At 36.5% G+C, this 20225-nt stretch overlaps 1 protein-coding gene across 12 annotated transcripts in view; it reads right to left on the bottom strand.

Moving 5' to 3' along the window:
- Nucleotides 1–197: 197 nt before the first annotated feature.
- Nucleotides 198–20225, bottom strand: part of PLCB4 (phospholipase C beta 4) — a 230209-nt gene continuing 210181 nt past the window's right edge. For 9 of the 12 annotated variants that reach the window (XM_068675401.1, XM_068675397.1, XM_068675396.1 and 6 more), the window contains 7 exons: nucleotides 19537–19612; nucleotides 13546–13721; nucleotides 9098–9199; nucleotides 7417–7474; nucleotides 6870–6956; nucleotides 4759–4795; nucleotides 198–2005 (listed from right to left, as the gene is read on the bottom strand). In XM_068675401.1, the coding sequence (XP_068531502.1) occupies nucleotides 1917–2005; nucleotides 4759–4795; nucleotides 6870–6956; nucleotides 7417–7474; nucleotides 9098–9199; nucleotides 13546–13721; nucleotides 19537–19612 (625 nt within the window). In that variant the 3' untranslated portion in view covers nucleotides 198–1916. The remainder of the gene's footprint in view (nucleotides 2006–4758; nucleotides 4796–6869; nucleotides 6957–7416; nucleotides 7475–9097; nucleotides 9200–13545; nucleotides 13722–19536; nucleotides 19613–20225) is intronic. The other 3 variants (XM_068675394.1, XM_068675402.1, XM_068675404.1) reach the window with 2 other exon arrangements.

The raw sequence follows: 20225 nt of genomic DNA, 5'->3' as shown, positions 1-20225 counted from the left end.
CTCAGGCTGTTCTGTAGTACTGCAAAGACCAACGCTGCACAGTTCTTCAACCACTTGAAAGAAATAAGACTCGTTTGAATAAATAAGCTATGATATAAATATATTTACACTATACACATTCTTACAGGAAATACATCTTATTAAAAAATCATAGGCAATAACAACACCACCCTACAATCCACTATGGTCACTACACGTTTTGAATTTTAAGTTTTTTATTAGAGAAGTTGAAAGTTTCATCTCAGGACCAACAATAACATAATTATCTCTTTTCATTTATTTTGTTTATAGGAATATGTAGAATTCATTTGTACAGGCATATACAACAAAGTAATCGGTGCTTAGTACATTGAAATCAGGAATCTGATTTGTTCTAAACTACCATTTTTCCATGCAGTCATCTTTGAATTGGCAGCATGGACAAATTCCAAGCGGAATGCTTACATGCATTGTTTTGCAATATAACTACAGCAAGCTTTGGAAACATGCAAATTAACACATTAGCAAATTGTTTTTGTATCTAATGGACATAAAAAGGTTATTCCTGATATGAAATTCTGAAAATCTGCATAAATACTTTTGTGTAAAATTAAATTAGTTATGTACTTTTCTTTTACTTGAAGTATCAAGAATGCCCACGTAATTAATATACACACATATATAGAGAGACCTTGTTATGCTAAAAGTCTGTAATTAATCAAACAATATTCTGTGCCATACATTTATTCAGTATTTACTGGCTAAAAGAATGACTGTGGTCATATAGTAGGCATTACAGTCTTATTAGCATTTGTATCACATGCAAACATACTCTTAGCATTTCTGTTTACTAGTTTTATCATGTGGCAACATCTATGTGAATTTTTCTACAATGTTGTGATTCTGAAGTGTATAAATACTTTTTACATTTTCACAGTTACAAACTTTTTGCCAAAAGCCATTTAAACAATCTTTAAGTTACAATGAACTGTAATATCTGGGATCTGCAGCAACAGGATCAAAATGCAATATCTGTACAAGCAACATATGATGTAAACTTTTCTTAAAGTGCCTAATACATAATCCCTTAGAGCACTGAGCAAGTTTGGCACAAATACACTGTATTTCCCTCATGTTAACCATTGCAGTAACTTTCACAGGATATCGGCTTTTTTTCAGACATGATGGAGTTGATATGGCACTTGTGAATTACATCATTGGACTGCAGAAACATCCTGTGAAGTTACTGTTACAGTTGATGAATTTGACGGATGACTTTGTACATATTGTACTTTCAACCATACACAATGTTCAGCTGTTTACTGTCTGCTGCCTGAAAAATATTTTGAAATATAAATTAAAAATTGCCCCAATTCTACTCCTTACTAACTTGATTGGGATTATTATTACAGTGACCTAGCTAAAAATCCAGTTCAGTGGGCTCAGTGACAGTAGGTGCTGAGCAGCTGACATGTTACTTGTTGTGGTTTGGCAGCATGAGCTTTCTACACAATACATCACACATGAGAACACAAATAGTAGGTAACATGATTTGACTATGGATTTGTTGCCATTTGAGATAATGTTAAAAATATCTGTTGTATTTCAAGGCTCTGATTGTGTAATTGATACAGGCAGTCTGCCTGTGGAGATACAGAAAGGAATTACGGACTGGATTTAGAAACTGTCTTCATCTTCTGATTAGTGTTTTCCTGAACCAAGGAAATTCTTATTATGGAAACCCAACAAAGGAAATTCAGTGCTCAGTGTTAAAAAGAAACAATGCAAACCTTAAGACTTGGTGGTCCATAGCTACATTTTCTATATATCAAAAAAAAAAAGGGGGGGGGGGGAGACTAGGAAAAAGCCCACTTTTCAACCTCAGCAATAGTATTTTGAATTTTGCTCTCATTCTAAGGATGCTGTGTTCTCCAACTTCAATTTACATGTTGAGGCTTTAGACCACTGTTGCTGGCCTGCGATCCATCTCTGCTTCCAGCTTCACCATCTGCTGCATCTCCTTTGCCTGCAATCCAAAATAACCACATGAAGCACTGCATCAGACCTTGTGTTCAGAATGATGCACATTTTATATGATAGCATCTGGGTAAAATACAGGCAAAACACACTGAAGATACATGTAATAACATTATGTCTCTCCCCCCTCCCACCATGTCATTATGTTTTCAAAATCAGCTGTAATTCTCATGTCTACAAATTCTAGGAAAATATTTTTGATTTTATTCCAAGATTCATGGGTTGAATTTCTGAAGAAACACACAGTAAAATGCAAAAGCACCAATTTTAGGGAAGAAAACTATTCAGATGCTGATTCTACTGTTTCTCCTGATAAGAAATGTCTTTGGGAATGTATGGTCAATCACTGCTGTAAGAGTACTGCAATATACTTTTTAGTTCCTGAAATGTTCAGAGTTAATTTATGATCTGGACCGATTTCTTTCCGTAAAGACAATGATGAAAATCTGTAACATCTTTCTCGCTGTATGTTATATAGTTTGTATTTTTTTGTTGTTGTTAAATAATCTTTATCTGGCCTTGAGATCTTGTCTTTTATTATTACAGATGTGAACTATTTCACCTCAAGATTAGACTACTGCTACATGTCCTCCATAGGATTACACACATTGAATCCACCTGAAACTGCATCCAACTGCATTGTGCAAAATACAGCACCGAATTTATGCCAGATCTTGCAATATAACTCTGTATGCCTCAGGCTTTGCAAGAAGGGTTAAAGCACTGTATAAAAATGTTATCTGGCCTGGGAATCCTCTGCTTAGAGGGAGCTTTTAAAATTCTCTTTCTCTCCATCACACATACATACTTGTACATGCTTACTTCTCCTGTGGCTCAGCCACAGATTATAAATTGCACTTTGGTTGAAACTCTGTGGTTTGAAAGAACTGGGAGTCACCATCTCTTCATTTTCTGTGACGACTCTCAATCTGTGAAGTTATTTAAATCCATAGCCCAAAGGACTCTGAATAACTTGACCCAGAGGGCAAGCTATCTTTACAACCAAACCTCTGAGGATTAGGACAAGTTTAGGAAGAGGAAAACCAAGCTAATCCTTTCTTCAGTGTACCTCCTTTGTATCTTCTAGGCAGGGAAGAATGGCTACTGAACTTGATTTATGTGAACTCTTCCTCAGAAAGTTGTAAATGTTGCTTTGACAGGGAAATTTGATATACAAACTTCTGCTTAAGTAGTCACCTATTCTGGACATACAGAGACATATATGTGAACATGGGCAGATGTAGATCTAAAGTCATGAGATGCGCAGCTATCCATTTTGCAAGGTAAATGTGGGTTTGTACAGATGTGATATACATGCCTTCTTGAAAAACCTAGCCCTGTACTTTCACAATCATCATCATCACCATCTTGGGGAAAAAAAGGAATTATGATAATAGCAAAGAAACTGTCATAAATATGATTAAAAATTAATCAATGCTCTCCATTTAAATGAGTTAAAAGCTTGAAAGTAATGAAGAAATAATTTTAACATGGAAATGTGAAAACATAATAAATAAATAAATATGTACAACCTCTTCTGAAATGTTGGCTGGATTTTGCCTGTGTGTGAAGTGCAATTCCAGCTAAAACTCTGTTTGTTTTTTAGTGACTCATCCATTTTACGTTTTCGACTTGTGACTTAACTACTGGCATACAGTGTCCTATAAATATTCTGCATGCCAGTGTATAGCGTACAGAATTATTTTAGAGATAACCTGGTTTCAAAGAACACATTAGCATAGGATCACGATGCCCATTTTTGCTACTCCGAGGCCAGTTCAGACAGTGCATTCTGACATGCACACACAGACACAATGTGACGAGCTTTCTGGAAGGCAGTGCTAAAGCTACAGTGAATCTGTGAAGTTAGTGGCAGTTAATGGACCCTGCTTGCAAGATGCTTGCTCTCTAGTGAAATCTGAGACAGGCTAAGAACCATATACATTAAATGAAGAATCTTTTTTTTTTTTTTTTCCCTCCCCTAGCCTAATGATGAATGTTTTTTCCTCATTAGATGTCTGTAAATACATGTTGCAAAAGTGTGGTGCAATATGCGAGTTCAAGACAATAATTCAGGTCAGGCAATACTGTAAAACTGAATGTTCAAGCCTACAACTATTTCCCTTGGAAAGGCAAGGGTTAATAGAGATTTCTTGTGAGTAATGATTATTTAGGAAGCTACAGCAGCACAGTCACACAGTATAATTACCATACTTTGTAATACACTGGATTTTAAAGTGAATTTTGAAGTGCTGGAAGCCTCTTCTTCAAACACTAAAAAGCTATTTCTAGCAATCTGTTTTATGCTTTGCTATTTTTAGTGTGGAATTTCTTATTTTATTACCTTACTAATATATGTGAATATTCTTTGTCTGTCTATCAGCATTACCAGTTAAGCATATGTATGTTAACACTAAAATAGTTTTCTTCAAGCAATAGACACTTTCTGCAGACAGTTTAGAACTCTGAACGTATCTTTCAGTAACAACAGGTAACGTACAATACAAGTTAATCTCTAAATATTTCCTATTTACATCGTTGTTCGTATGCATCTGAATTGGAGATGCTAAAGCACAAAGTACTGTTAGGCTCAAATACTTGTGTGCAAAAAAGATTAACATTGTGTTCACTATGTCAATGGTACTTCCCAATGGTTGCATTTACAAGGAAGGCTCCAATGATAATGATAAATTTAGAAGGAAAGCACACTGAAATAAGAGTTTGCTTATACGTCCATCCTACCTTGTGTTTGAGACACTGCATGACAGGATTTCAAAAGCTGTTTGTACAAAAATAATAATGTCAAAATTGAGTAATACAAGGAGAAACAAATTAAATGAATGAAAACTGAAGTGAGACTAAAAAATTAATGCAAGGAAAACATACATAAAACAAAAATTTAAATTATAACAGTTTGTATTGAAGGCTGTTTCCACCCATATTTCTACTTTTTACATTCTATATATGAAAAGTTTCTTCACCCATTTGATCAGAAAAAAAACAAAAACAAAAACCATTTTGAAATGTGCATTAAACAAATACCACCTTTATTTTGATCCAATTAGCTTTCACACATCAATGCATATAGCAATGAAACCAGACCTTGGGTATGCATTAGTGCACTTTAGGGACTGAAAGGAAGCGGTCAGGACAGCACGTGTGGAAGTATATTTTCTGATGATTAAATCAAGTGGGTTAAAAAGCTGTTAAGGACTGCCTGTGGTAGAGGCCTCCACATGCCCCCACAAAGTGATAACCTGACAGAACCTGAGTGATTTTCCTCCATTTCATCACTGATGATGTGGGCTGACCTGCACTGAAATGGCATATGAGCAAGCTCACGTAGGCTGTTATTGCCTCTGAGCAGTGGAGGCTGTAACCCCAGCCAGGTGAGGGAATAATCTAATTGCTGAAAGAGGTGACTCCTTTAATGATCCACAATTATTTCCCAGCAGCCTATCGCCCTTATACAGGATGTGTTTGCCACATTGTGGTTGAAAGCACAACTGTAATCATTTCCTCTTGTCCTTATGTGTTTAAACACTGGATCTAAGGCCCTCTGAAGCCACCAGCAGGAAGACACCACTGATAACACCTGTCTTTGGATCAAGCCCACTATTTTTTGTCAACTAGCTCAGTTTACAGAGTTCTCTGTGTTGCTCTCTAAAGTTAATGCTGCAGGTCCACTGTACCCCAATTGCCTCCCCTAGGTGTCCCCCAACCCCCACCTTTTGATTGTATGTAGCTATTGCTCAGGAGCAGAATGACCAATGTTCATTCATATTGCGTGTCAGAGATGGCATCTATAGAAACCCTGGCAGGGGACAGACTGGAAATCTTGCTCGTTATCCAGAAGGAAGGCGGAGCAATCAGAAGACAGAGCCACAGTGTCCAGGGCTCAGTAGTAGCAGCTGCCCGTGACCCTACTTGGCATCACCCCAGAAGTTAACCCAGTCACACGCAGCTTTTGGGACTCCTGTGATACTGGAAACACTTGATTTGGACATACTTTTCCCTCCCCCTCTGCAAGCTTACTTTAATTCATAATATAGTGTCTGCCAGAGAGTTTAAGTTCAGAAAATTTAATTCAAAAGAATTAAGTGCATAACCCTTGAAAGCAATGGGTATTAAACACATCCTTTCTCTCTCATCTTACTGAACTGCTGGGTATATTCCCCTTGCAGTTTACACAAGTTCATGCATATTACAGCTCTGCTGGCTCAACCTTTCAGCAAGGGAACTGCTCAGAACAGTACTGCTTCTACCAGAATTAAGATTAGAATTTTCCTTGCCTTGCCAAGTAGCTTTTTCAAATTAAAAAATAAATAAATAAAATAAAAATAAAAGGTATTTTAATTAGGAAAGAGTGTATTAGCACAGATAAAACTCCCCGTGCTACTATACTCTATTGTTCAGTCCAAACTAAAGTGGTTCCCGGAGTTCAGAGATGCTCTGTGCACGTGCTTTACCTCTATTTCCCAGTCAGCACTAGAAATCTAAGTTCAAAAGAAACAGATTTTCTTGAGGTAGTTTTGTGGAGTAATTAAAATTTGTATTCTGGGCTTTTTATTACTTTTTTTATTACTAGCTAATTAGTACCAAAGTGGCTGAGCTGCTAAAAGGACAGACTGACTAAACAGTTAAGCTTTCACATCTGAAACAAACTGAGTTCTATATCATTATTTAACTCACTTTGCCTCTTCATTTTAACTCCCCCAAGTAGTTGAGTGACCATGAACAAGGTCATTTTCCCCAGTTTAGTAATGATTTATATTTAGAAGCATCCTGTTCAGCCTGATTCTGGTTACCATTCTTACTAGTCTGCTATTATTTTAAGCATTTTAAAAAAATACCTGCTCATTCTGCTTCTCTAAGACTTCTAAATGCTCAAGTTGAACTTTTTTCAACTGGTCCATTTCCTTTGACTGCTTCATTGCAAGCTGTAAGCAGGAGAAAATATTGGGAGAGAAATATAATGCATTATTAACACACACAACAAAAACTTAATTGAAATATACACATATATATACTGTGTTGCCTCCTTTGGATAGTACAAAACTTCACAGGGGGCCCTTGTATCACAGAGTCTTAAGAAGAGCTATTAATATAACAGTAATATATTTATATATATTGCATATAATATATATACTACATAGAAGTCTAACAGAGACACATCAACCTTAACTTTGTTGTTTTAAAGTTTAGATCTTTATCTAAAATAGATCTAGATCTTTTAGATGTTAGATCTTTATACTACAAGCATGTGGAACAAAGCAAGGACAAACATTCTTTTTTTTTTTAAATGTATTTAATTTTTTTACTAGAGCTGTATTCTCAACACAGAAATGAAAATGAATAACCAGAAATAGTGCCCAGTAACTTTGTCAAAGTTATAGTTACCCTTTTTCTCTCTTCGAGGAACTTCTTTGTGTTGCTGCTGTTCAGTTCTCTGACTCGTCTAAAAAAAATACAGACATTGTCCATGAAGACTTGTTAGGAAAAAAAAGAAAAGAAACTCAAAGGTACCAGCAGAGAGAACCACAAACTTGTAAATTTTATTTTAATTTTTGATTATCCGTCACATATGCCACTAATGGCAAGCTGAACAGTCTTCTAGTTATTATACTATTGTTTCCAATGAAGTTTTGACTTTTTCCCTTACTCAGGAGTGGTGAAAAGAACTTAAACTGTTTAATTCATCTGTGTATTCTTCCTTTCACTCTCCATTTATCAAAATAAATTGATTACAGAGTGCTACGTCTCTAGCAGTGACAATGGAAAAAACATCTGATCATCATATGTAAAGTTATGGTTTACCAATGCTTTAAGGTTCTTAAAGATAATATTTATACAAAGATAAATATACAATACTAACATAAGAGACATAATCATAAGCCTCTCTTCTTAGGATTCATGTCATGAAATATACCAGAAATAGTTCAAAGAACTGAATCAGACTAACCTCAAAGCCTGAAAAGTGGAACTGCATTCAGACTGCATTCAAATATTGGAAGAGATTTATTTTCGAGATGTTACTGGGGGTCTTATATAAACTAAGCATGCAGTTACAAATGCCTCTGACAACTCATCTTTCTGATGAGCTAGGAATTTGTAACACTTAAGAGGCTTAATTCAGTAGGAACAGGTTCAAGCCTTTTGGCCAACACCGCCCAGTATCAAGGGAAAAAAATAAAGAGGAAAAAATGAGCCAGAAGGCAAGCCCAAAGTGAAGGGGAAACCTTGAAGGCTTATGAGACATCATCATGTACATTCTGCTTCTATCTACTTATTTGGAAATGTAAAGAAGAAATTTAAAATAGATATAATGCAAATCAATCTTCAAAAAAAGTCTCGGTAGCTGGTACTGGCAAGTCTCTCAAGTCAATTGCGGCTGTCTTCCCCAAACATGCTGTGTTAGAAGCCCTTGGTTTGCTGAGCTTAGATGCTGGCCAGGTTCCTAATATCAGCACATAATAAGGGAGAGAGCTGTGGTTCTGTTCAGGACCAGAGGCAACACATGCGCTGTTCAGCAGTACACCTCCAGCTTCTTTGCTCTTATCTTTCATCACCCTCTCCATTTATTACCATCGCTTTTAGCACTCCTGTCTTCTGTTCCATCTCTCTTCTGTGTTATCAGTAGAAGATGGAGAAAAGCATTCACTGGCACCACCTCCTGTGTTTTTAGTGATGCTGCCTCTTAAGTTATTCCAAGTCCACCTAGCACCAAACCTCAGACTCCCTTTTCAGAACAACCCTACTGTCATTAAAAAAAAAAAAAAAAGTATACTGCACTCCTAAGTACAGTCATTACAACTCTTAGACCTACACCAGTCACTCACAGATAGTAAGTATAAAGTTCAGGACATTTTTGTTTCTCTGAGAAGGGCATCACATTTATTAAAAGACTAAACAAGTGAAAAGTAATACCTTTCTTAAAACGGTCATTTAAAAGTATTCAGCACAATCATTAGACATTGTTTTCCCACATAAAAGCATGGTTTTAACAGAATTAATCTGAGAGTTCACTCGCCAGCTTTTGATAATGTTCTTCCCTTCTCAAAAAGGAACCTCTGGTACTTACCTCTCTCTTTCTGCTTTGTTTTTGATAGATTTGTCTTGGCTTATGGCTTTGCTGTTCTCCATAGATATTTTAGCCTGGTTGGCACGCATCTCCTTGCTTTCCCTAAGCAAAATCAAATAGAATCATGAATATACAAAATGCAATTGCTGATGAAGTTGGTTTCCTGGTATTACTCTGCATTGTGGCTTATTTTGTCCTTGAAGTATTAGGGAAGAGGAAAGACCAGACTATAACAAAATTACCTTCCTTTAGGTAGACTTTATACAATTTGAGCAAGCATTCAGAAACCTTCATTTGTCCTAGGGAATATAATTGGAAAGAGAAGCTTTATGCATTTTACACTCTGAATGTTTAAAGGGTGGAAAATAGTCTTTTCTCCCTATTATAAAGTTGTCTGAACATGAGCTACTGTCAGCTATGTAGAAAATGCAACTTATCTATTACATATCCTGCACTCTGAATATGGCTGCAATATGAATAATAGTTGTACTTCCTAGGGTGGTATGAGCTGACAGCTTTCCTTTTAAGACTTCTACTTTGGGACTGCAAAAAGCCCTATGTTTTAGACCATGGCCAAACCTGTGCTTGTTTTCTCCTTCTGGCCCAGAGAACACTTCAGTCTTTTCTGTGAAACTGTGTAGCTTTAACAGGAGTTATGATTCATTGTTGGGAGTAACAGCACAGATGCTGACTTTCAGAAACGACTTCTGAACTGTGAGTGAACAGAATTTGGCTCAGTCTGGGTAAGCCAGCCAAGCTCCAGAAAGGCCTTCCCTGAAGGCTAGCTCTTGCTTTCTGCCTGCTTAGTATTCCAGCTCTGGCAGCTCCTGATCTTAAGTGCTTATTTAGACAGGAATTATATATGGAAATTAGATAGTGAATAACTGGCAATAGTAATTGTGAAATCCCCAGCAGTACATAAGCAAGTAAAAGTTACCTGTTGCAAGCCAAGGCAGTGCCTCAGTCTCTTTTTCTGGACACATCTTAGAGTAGAACACTGATTAATTATTGTACTTATTAACCCCAAATTTTAAGTATGCACAGGAGAAGAGTGGCACAGAACAGAGTGCTTAATTTAATGAAATGTTGACGCTGATTTTTTGAGGCACTCTTCAATCTCTAGAAGACATTTATGATTTAGTAGCATGAGTAAACGTGTTCCACAACTTACACTTTCCATACGTTAAAACTTTTTTTAAAAAATGCAGCATTCTTTTTCCTCTAAGAATTCATGAGAAACATTTTCTGAATACAGACTTAGAAGCAGTAAAAATGAGACAGAACTCTAAAAAATGTTCTTTTGAGAGCACGTTTCATTCCAATAGTCCCTTCTCCAAATAAAAGCTTTTATTTTCTATACTCAATTTAAAGTAATTTTCAAGAACACTACCTTAAGAGCAGTACTGAAATAATTTTTTTAAATTCCTGTGCACAGGGATATGAAAAATTTTCAGTGTGGGTGTTCATACTGACTTAATCTATTTGCATCAGATACAATTTCAGAGTGAAAGCAGTTAAGAGGATTAGAGGACTACTGTGCATCACTGATGACTTAAAATGAGGCTTTGGCCACAGATATGGCTAGAAGAGCCAACACCTATCCATGCACAACTGTTTCTCTGTCCTGGCAGCTATCATTTAGCTCTCAGTTGCACTGCTGATGGTCTTCCTGGGTGTTTTTGGTTTTCACCACTTGCAGGAAATGGAAGATATTTTTAATAGAACACATGAAAAATCTCATCGTCCTTTTAAAATCACCGACAAGCACTTGTAGGGACCACTTCTGCTTCTAAAATAGCATTTCCCAAAGACAGGGCCAAAGTTCTAGCATCAGTTCACTGCCTAACTGTCTGATGTGGGGCTTCACATGAAATCCCAAAGTTCAGCCCATACGCCATGATTAAAGAACTCCCTCCTGCTCAGAGCTGATGGGGATACCTATAGTAAAAGTTAACTGCAATAAGTAGATAAGCCAGGATGGCAAAGGAAAAAGGGATTCTGAAAAAACACCACATGCGACTACAAAATTTAACTGTTGGGTTCCTACAGTATTATACTGATTGTAACTCTGAAATTTGTACAAATGTCTTCTGAAAGGATACATGAGTTTAAACACTTGAATCTATCCTGGGAATTTATACATATATTTAGATTACTTTAAAGTGCATTAATGTTATGTCACCAGTCTTGTTTGAGTATCTAGAAAATTCCTTTTGTATTACCAAAAAAAAAAAAAAAAAAAAAAAAGAAGAAGAAGAAAGAAACAATTTTCCTTTCTCTCTCATGTTATTCAATTACAAAATGCTTGCAGATACGAGCTTCAAGTCCCCAATTTCTGAAATGCTGCAAGCTCACTGCATCCCAGTCAGTAAAGCTAACCCATTCATGGTAGGTAGGGGGGATGACATCCCTGGAGTTCAATAAGCTTCAAATTTTTAGTAGTATTTGCTGTTTTATGCTTTGTTTTTAAATGAGCTCAAAGCATAAACTGTAATTGCTTTTCCCACTGCACATGAAGGGAAACAATCTTCCCTGCAGCAGATAACTATCATTTTAGATTACTGATCTTTTCTACCAGCTTTGTGTCCTCTGTTGTGATAGCTAACTCATTACTTCAGTTCACAGAGAAGGGAAGCAGCAAGAACAGCATGCTGAGAGTATGGTCCAGCTCCCACACTGCTCTCAGATAGATCCCTCTTTTCCTATGGTTACCTGAGCTGTCTCTTGGTTATTACATGCACCTATACATATAAATGTGTATCTGTTCCCACATACAATGCATTCTCTGAAATAGTTCACAAATGATTAGGTGTAAAATTTCTTTGGGGGCATTATTATTCACATTTCAAATTTCCCATTCCAAATTCTGAAATATTCATAGATGTAGACACACTCTTACATTTGTTTTAAACAGGGAAGTTCCCGGTCTGCACATTTGGGGATTACATACAAGCTCCTGAATAAGCAGAAACTAATTACAATGAATAAAGCAAAAAAAAAAGATTTGAAGGTTGTTACTCCTGAGAAAAAAAAGTTCTTAGTATTTATTAGAATGTGGATTTTGAGGTCTGGTTCTTAGAAGCTCTAAAAATAGAACAATATGTAGACTTACACTTAAGTGATTTCTATTAAGAGAGAAAAATACATTAATGAGAACATATGAACCATTTACACTAAATTATACAGGGCCAACACAGAGATGCAGAAATTCTAAACCCAAGAGAGCACGTATGGAAAACTAACAAAAACTTAATTTCAAAAAGATGAGGACAAAAATATCCTGTTCCACAAGCAGGGTATACATCAGTAGAATATCTTCTAAGTGCTGGAGTGAATTTCAAACAGGACAGAAAGCAGGACTCTCAAAACCAAAGAGGTATGATTTCTCTGGGCTGGATGATGCAGCCCAGTATGATTCAGAGACACAATACTAAGGACTGCATCTTCCTCTGGCTACTGTCTTTTGAACAAAGCATTTGTATTATAATTTAACAATTTTCTGACTTTAGTTTTGATGGGATATGTATTGAACGGCAGCTTGAATACATGGGTTAACACAGAGATTAACATAAAGATGAGCTCACTAAAAGCCTTTTGCTGGGACAATTCTCTGTTGGATGGAAAGCTTGCAGGTCCCAGCATGTGTTCTCTGATGCAAAGATAAGCTGCTTTTTTCACTCAGAATTTTTTTAAAAAATAATTTAAATTCCTTCATTAAAGGTGATTTATTTATTCATTTTTCCCTATGTTTTTGATGTGAAATATGCTGTAGACAATTACATATGAATTTGAATATATGTGAACACACATACTGCATTCATGTGCTTTTAAGGCTGCTTCACATTATAGATCATAGCAGAGGAAAATGATTCCTCTCCTTACTTCCATTTTTAACAGTCTGGACACTATTTGTATTTAATTTCTTCAAATGTGCAGGACAGTTAATTATACAAGGAATGTGACAGTAGTGTCATGCAGTATCTTCTGTGCTCCCAGTGATTATGGCTGTATATTGTATGAAGATGTTAGTCTAACATAGCTTACCTCATTATCCATTCTTCTTATGATCTTACGTTTTGTGGATCTTTCTTACAATCAACAGTGTTATAAGTACGTGTACCCACAAGTGCTAGCAATTTAAAGAACATTTTCATACTTGATCTGTCTCAGTTTTTCTGGGAAAAGTCCAGACACATCCACAGCTGATGTGAACTACCACCACTTCATTGCATCTGCTACTTTTAATGAATTTCCTGCAACCTAAACCTGCCAAGAAGCCCATTCCTGCATTTCACTATTCCTTGCCTGATAAGTTAATTCACTTCTACCATGCATGCAGTCCAGGACCTTTGACAGCAGTACAGAAGCTATCAGCACAAGAAACTAAAGCATTCTACAAAACAGACACCAGCCAAGCCCTTTTCATCAAGTAGCACTGCACTGCTCACCTGTCATGTGAAAATTTTAGCTGCTGGGTTTGTTGTTCATGAGCATTAATCAGCAGTTTCTTCAGTAGTTCACACTGTTGGTTCAAGTGTAAATCACGGATTTCTTGCTCTTCAGCACTGTGTGTATTGATCATCTCGGACCACTCTTTAGTGTGCTGTGCCACAATCTCTTTTACCTGTAGAGAAGGAACCGCAACTTTGCCAGTGGTTCTCAGGCTATAAGACCAACTGTTAGTGATGCTGAAGATGATGTAAAGACAATCATAAAAAAATATTAGAAAGAATGCAGCTAAACTGTGCAAACAAAGTTGCATAAGTGAAATTGCTTCAGAGTAATGAAGCCACTGAGGACACTACACGGTGTTATAAAGACGAATATAAAGCCACACCTAACACCTAAAGTGCCCTGAATGAATTGACTGCATTTATGCTTTTGACTGTACTAACATTATTTTAAAACCTTCTCTAACACCAAGTTCATTATAAAATGCTTCCATACTCTTGGTTGTAAGGAAAAAAAATGAAGAATATTGAAAGTAGCAATGGAAAAACCTAGTGAGTGGGACTTCTCTGCGGGCTTACATACAGTCTTTGATTTTGTGAGACAGCTCTATAAACAGACAGTTTACAGAGACATCCTGTATTTAATACAACCTGAATCTTAGGATAGGTTACGTATCTTTGTTTTATATTCATTAAGTCAGCAGGGAATCTGACAAGCATTCTTCTTTTGCTTATCTCCCAATACTCACAAGAGAAAAAGAGATTAAAGTTTTGGAAAGTTCCCAAGACACAATTTGAAGAAGTCTAAATCACTAGAGTTGTTATTATAATAGTATATTACACTCAGTGATTTGGAAAAGAAGCTAATAGAAAGATATACTTTATTATCCTTTAATAATCAGCTTTGGGTATTTTGACAAGCTATCCCACTTTTCCATAAATGGTATACAAAATGTGCTTCGCAAAAAATAAACCTATTTTCAGGTACTAATTTCAAGTGCTGCTATGGTAACTAATCGCATTTGGGTCGTCTTCTATGAAAGCTAAACATTACTCTTCGAATCAAAAATTGCCACCGTTTTGCTCAAAAAGTGAGTGATTGATGCCAGTGTTTCAGGTGTGGGCCCACAGAAGCTCTGCGTAATGCAGAGCTGACCTTCCTACACACACTGGCGATGGTGAAAGAAGAGGGGGCTTGAAAAGACCCAGTCCCCATTCTGCCCTGGAAAGGCCTCTCTGAAGGCCACCCTACACAAAGGACACATGCAATAAAGCTGGATTCATAATAAAAAAAAAAAAAAAAAGAGCAAGTAATTTTCTAGTAGATCTGTGTGACTACCACTACATGAAAAACAGACCTGCATTTAACTACAGTTAAATAGATGTTTCATATCAAAACAGATAAGATGTGAAGCAGAAGCAGCTGCAGGTGAGCTACCTGTAATTTTCTGCAGCTGTCATTAAAAAAAAAAAAAAAAAGCACTTTGAGGGAGGACATTGGTAAGACCAATATAGGCTTAATTCAACAGGATATTTAAGTGTGAATGTGCCTCCAGAAAAACGAGTCATACTTAATTTTGTGCATGTGGGTAAGCATACTACTAAAACAGAACCTGTGAAGCGATAGAAGCACTGAAGGATGTGGAGCTGTTAGTGGGAGTAATAGCTTTAATAAGAAGTTCCTAAGGCAGTACTGCCTTTGTAGCCAGAAAAACAAAGATTTGGTTTTAAATTGGGTCAAAAGAAATGTTTGGAAGTTGTTAAGGAAAAAGCACTTATCTTTCAGGTGGAATTTCTGAAAGGTTAAGGGGCAGGCACTCCAACTCACCTCTAGCACTTATTATGGCACTTACGTTAGGACCAAGTTTAGTCTAAGCTCCCTGTAACAGTGATGAGGAAAATGGGACAGATTCACAGCAGGATTCATCACACCTACAGATTAAACACTCTCTGGAGACGTCCCTCTAATATTTTTAGGGCCTCATGCAACTAGACACTTCGGTTATGAATTTCCTCTCAATACTGATCATTTGGCTTACCCCCAGGGAGACTTGGAGTCCACTTCAGTGGAGCTAAAAGTTAGCCACTGATGAAGTTTTGGGGAAAACCCTTTTTTTTATTTTTTTTTTATTATTTACTTTCAGCACAGAGTATCCATATGGATTCAGCTTCATCCATGACTTGGAGAAAAATGATTCAGGTAGATCCAAAGTCCTTGGTAACTGAGTGTAATTGGGACCACAGCAGAAAACGGACCATGCACTCAGAAAACTTCTATTGTCACAATGTTAGAAAGTATTAATGTTTAGAAAATAATAATGTAATTATGAGACCCATGATGCAGGCAGAGCCAGCAGCAAATCACGTACCATATACCTTGGCACAGGAGCCAACACATGGTTTGCTACAAAAATTTGTGATTCAAATTACCTTCCTACAGAGAATACCCTGACTAGCCTCTGTCCCCTTTCAAAAGTCAATAAAACTGTAGCAGGCACTGTGAGAGAGCTGTCCAAGTAATCTCCTCCCTCACTTGCTGTTGTGCGACTCTTCCATACAGACAGTCACTTAGGACTGGGTTTCAGACTACTTTAAATTCCCAGAAAGTGCAGGGGATATTAACATACAAGATCTGATTCCTAGTCACAGTAAGGCTGTTCTACATTGACCTAGAAGGACAGGCATGCGACCAAGGAAATAAAAGAGTTTGCTTTTATTTAGTGTCTTCACCTTGTACAGGTAAAGCAAACAAACTTCACATAAAAAAGAATTGTGACTCAAAAAAACAGTGAAACAAATAAATGCATAAATAGTGGAAACCTTGGTGAAAGCAAATAGTTTGTGACTTCAGCGCAAAGAGCTTCTACAAAGCCCAAATAAATACAGAGAAGGAAAGAATCAAGTGCCCATTACAAATGTTTAACATGATCACAGTTTTAAAATGGTTGATATATACACTACAAGAACTTGAAGGCAGAAATCCTGCATCTCAGGTACACTGGTAGCAAAGAAGAAAATCCCAAGGAGACCTAGGCATGGCAGTACTCTTAAGTATTTAATTTGAAAATACAGGAAATAAGAATAGAAAATTGTTTCTGTTCATGGACAGAAATGCTACTGATGTGCTACTAATTTCAAAATCAGCATGCAATCTAAGTGGCAGGTATGGCACCTTGTAAGACGAGTTTTTCTCTTGGGGTGGGAAAGAAAAGGAGGATTTTTTTTTTTTAATATCCTGCAAGCTAGAAGTCTTATATCAGAAAAGGCAAAATATAACTTGATGAGTAGAATACAAAGGATTTGCCGAACAATAGTTACAAGATTTTAAATACTCAATTTGACTCAGATTCAGATGACCTTAGAACTCAAGACTACTAAATCATCTGAAATCAAATTTTGCCACAGATCTGTGATACACTACAAAGTTTAGATGTAATAAATTCAACATACATCCTTGCTTTCTTTCAATTTATTAACATTGCAGTTAAAATGACTGTTTCAATTGGGCTGCGTTCTTGTCCTACTTTCTGCTATTAAGGTAGTGTTGCTTACCAAAAAGATAAAAAAAAAAAAACAAAAAAACAACATTAGCTAACTTCACTCTTCTCTGCTCTACAAACTGTGTTTGTAATCCTGTCCTTTCATCTGTTCCTACACTGTGCCTAAGAGACTAATTAATATCTTGATAAGGAACTTTCTTTTGTGCAGGATTTATGCAAGATGTTTGTTTAGTCACTAAGTTCAAGCAGGAATAATCTTTGAAGTAATCTTTCTTTTCCTTCTTTTCATCCTCTGCCTGTGTGATGCTGGGACCTACTTTTCTAATGCAGAAGAGTAATTTGTGTCTGCTATGGTAACTGTGTGAAGAACACATTGGGACATTCAAATCTAATTTAAATATTTTATGCCAAATTGGGCTGGACGTTTCCTTATGACAAGAAGACTTTTGGAGATGAAAAGGCACTTTGGTGCTAAAAGTGTGCATGCACATTTTGACACAGAGCTACATTGAAGGACATGAGCTGTAATTAAAGCTGAATTATGGTACAACCCAATTTCATATTAGTGGGCCAAATACTGAGAAATGCTGAACAACTGTTAATTAATCAAACTCCCAGTATATCAGTGTAATGCATTCAGCATCTGAGAATTTCATCTAATAGTGCACCTACGTTCATCTATAACAAAAGATAATTTCCCTATGGTCTTGAGCATTGTTTTTTAACTTGTTGCTTGTAATGCTGTGAACGATCTCTGGGAATAATTCAAGGGTCCACACATAGTAATTGAAACAAAAGAAATCTGTGAGAATACTAAAATTGGTACACAATGTGGAAAATTTTGATGGAACCACAGCAAGCAAAATATTGAAAATCACTGACCTAGGGCAAACCACAGAGGTAGATATCTTACAGAGGAATTCTTCAGAAATTTTCCAACATAGAGAGGCTTAGCATTTCAAAGGAGCTTAGATTTAACTCTCTTTGGAAAATGTCATCCTAAAACCTGACATGGGAGTGGAAAACATCAACCTTTTTTCCAGATACGGACTACAATTCAAACAAACTGTTTTGAAAGCAGGATTTTGAAAGGAACAGACCTCAGACATTGCATATATTTGTGGAAAGGGGAAACATGAGTCACATTTATCAGGTCTGGAAGATTAATGAACACTTGGATGGTCCTCGTGTACAAATCAGATATCTTAACTCCAGACTGCCAGTGATACAAGCTGAGATCACAGCAAAGAATTTTCTACACAATATAACTTAAAATGAGTTTTGGAGCTCACGTCTGGATGATGGAGACTTAGAGCTCCTCAGAGAGTTTTTTCACTAAGAAATAAATGAATTATCTTTTTAAAGTTGTCAACAAATCTGCTTTAATCAAGAAAACAATTCCGGGCTTTTCATAGCAGAAGGAGATAGGAAGATGAGAAAGAAACACCATTTTTTTTTTTCCAGGTGGTCCTAAATCTTTGGCTGAAGAGGCAACAACAAGAAACAATGCTCATTTAGAAGACCAGGATCTTCTCCACATGAAATAATACCAAAGAATAAAATTAGGAGAAGAAAAGATGAAAATAACTTTAATTCTGTAGTTTCAAAGATGTGGCTGCTTTTGTTTGTATTTTTCTATGCTCGTCTGATTCATTTAACGTGTTTCAGCTTTTACATTAACACTCCTGCTTACTTACTGTGTTCTGTCTCCTGCACACTTCTTTCCCCAGACTATTTTGTACATGGGTGTGTCTTCTAGTATACCTGCCACCTTCTAGTTTGAATATCTTTTAGAAACTTGAAAGCATGTCAACGAGTGGTAGGTAAAACTCTCAAAGAAAATGTGCAGTCAGTGAGCATAGTGATAGTATAGCGTTACAGAGGAAGTAGGTCTATACAACTCAACACGAATGATGAATCACAGCTTGAAAACAGCTTTTTCAAATGAACTGAGGTTGGGCCTCTGAGTACTTCTATTCTCCAGCACCTTGGAGAAAACAATACAACTAATCCCTGGAGGAAAAAAAAAAAAAAGAAAGAAGGTGGCACTTGGCTCAAGAGCAACCTGGTCTCCTGCTTCTTTAAGAGACAGACTAGCAAGTGTTGTCCATGGTGACAAAGATGGAAAATGAGAAAGAAACTTTTATGTATGTATTCTGGGAATGTATTGAATACCCAGATCTCATATAGCTTATTTTCTGCTTCTTTGTTTAGCTAAAACTGACACAAATGGACTCAAATGACCGGTTTTGCCTCATGAGGCATGCATATGGTGCTTTCTTCAATAATTGTTAAATGGCAGGAAATTGATGTTGCTTTTTAAATATTTTTTGAAGAAACACTTTTAGACACTCAATTACTCCTATTCTTTTTGACATGTTATTATTGCCAAAAATCATTCATATGCTTCCAAGAAAATTAACTACCATGTGGGTCTCAAAATCTCTATTTCAGATGATGCATGTGTTAAAATTGGCTGTTTGCTTACCTTAGATTTGTGATCTGATGTTAGTGCCTGAATTTTAATTTCAGTTTCTTTCTTCAATTCAACACAATTACTTCCTCTAAAAAAAGCAAAATTGAAAATGTGTGCCACAAGTTAAACATCTTCCCATTCAGTCAGCTCTTACTAATTAAAATGTTAATCAATGTTGAAGTGCTACAGCGTATTGGAATGAAATTATTTCTTCTGGCAATTTATTCACAACTTACAAAATATTGTTGGATTAATGATCATTCAATTCAAACACCACACAATTAATTCTAGATTGGCCCTGCAATTATTCTGTTGCTGAGGATATGTCAAACATCTCCATTTATAGTACTCCGTTTCTTTCTCCTTGCTAAGATAATCCAGCTTCTGCCTGAAAACTTACAGACATACACATTACCTTGCCATGATTTTATCCTCTGGTTTAAAAGTCATTTTTGTTACTGTTTTAGTTCAAGCCAGAGAAAAAGAAGTCAGTTGAATAACCGTCTCATGGGGCAATTTGGGCATACTGAATTTGAAAGTCTCAGTAATCCTTGGTGGGAAAACAGAATTAAAAGGGTAGCAAAGAAGGGGTCCCATACAGATGAATCCAAGCATTAGTTACCTTATATGAATTGCAGAATAACAATCTTGAAGACAGCCCTTGCTCCTGCAATACGCTGAATACAGCATGGCCTTTGTGA

Source organism: Anas acuta, chromosome 3, assembly GCF_963932015.1.
Source record: "Anas acuta chromosome 3, bAnaAcu1.1, whole genome shotgun sequence".
Taxonomy (NCBI): domain Eukaryota; kingdom Metazoa; phylum Chordata; class Aves; order Anseriformes; family Anatidae; genus Anas; species Anas acuta.
Note: the sequence above shows the minus strand (reverse complement) of the source record. Positions and strands in the feature narration are given on the sequence as shown.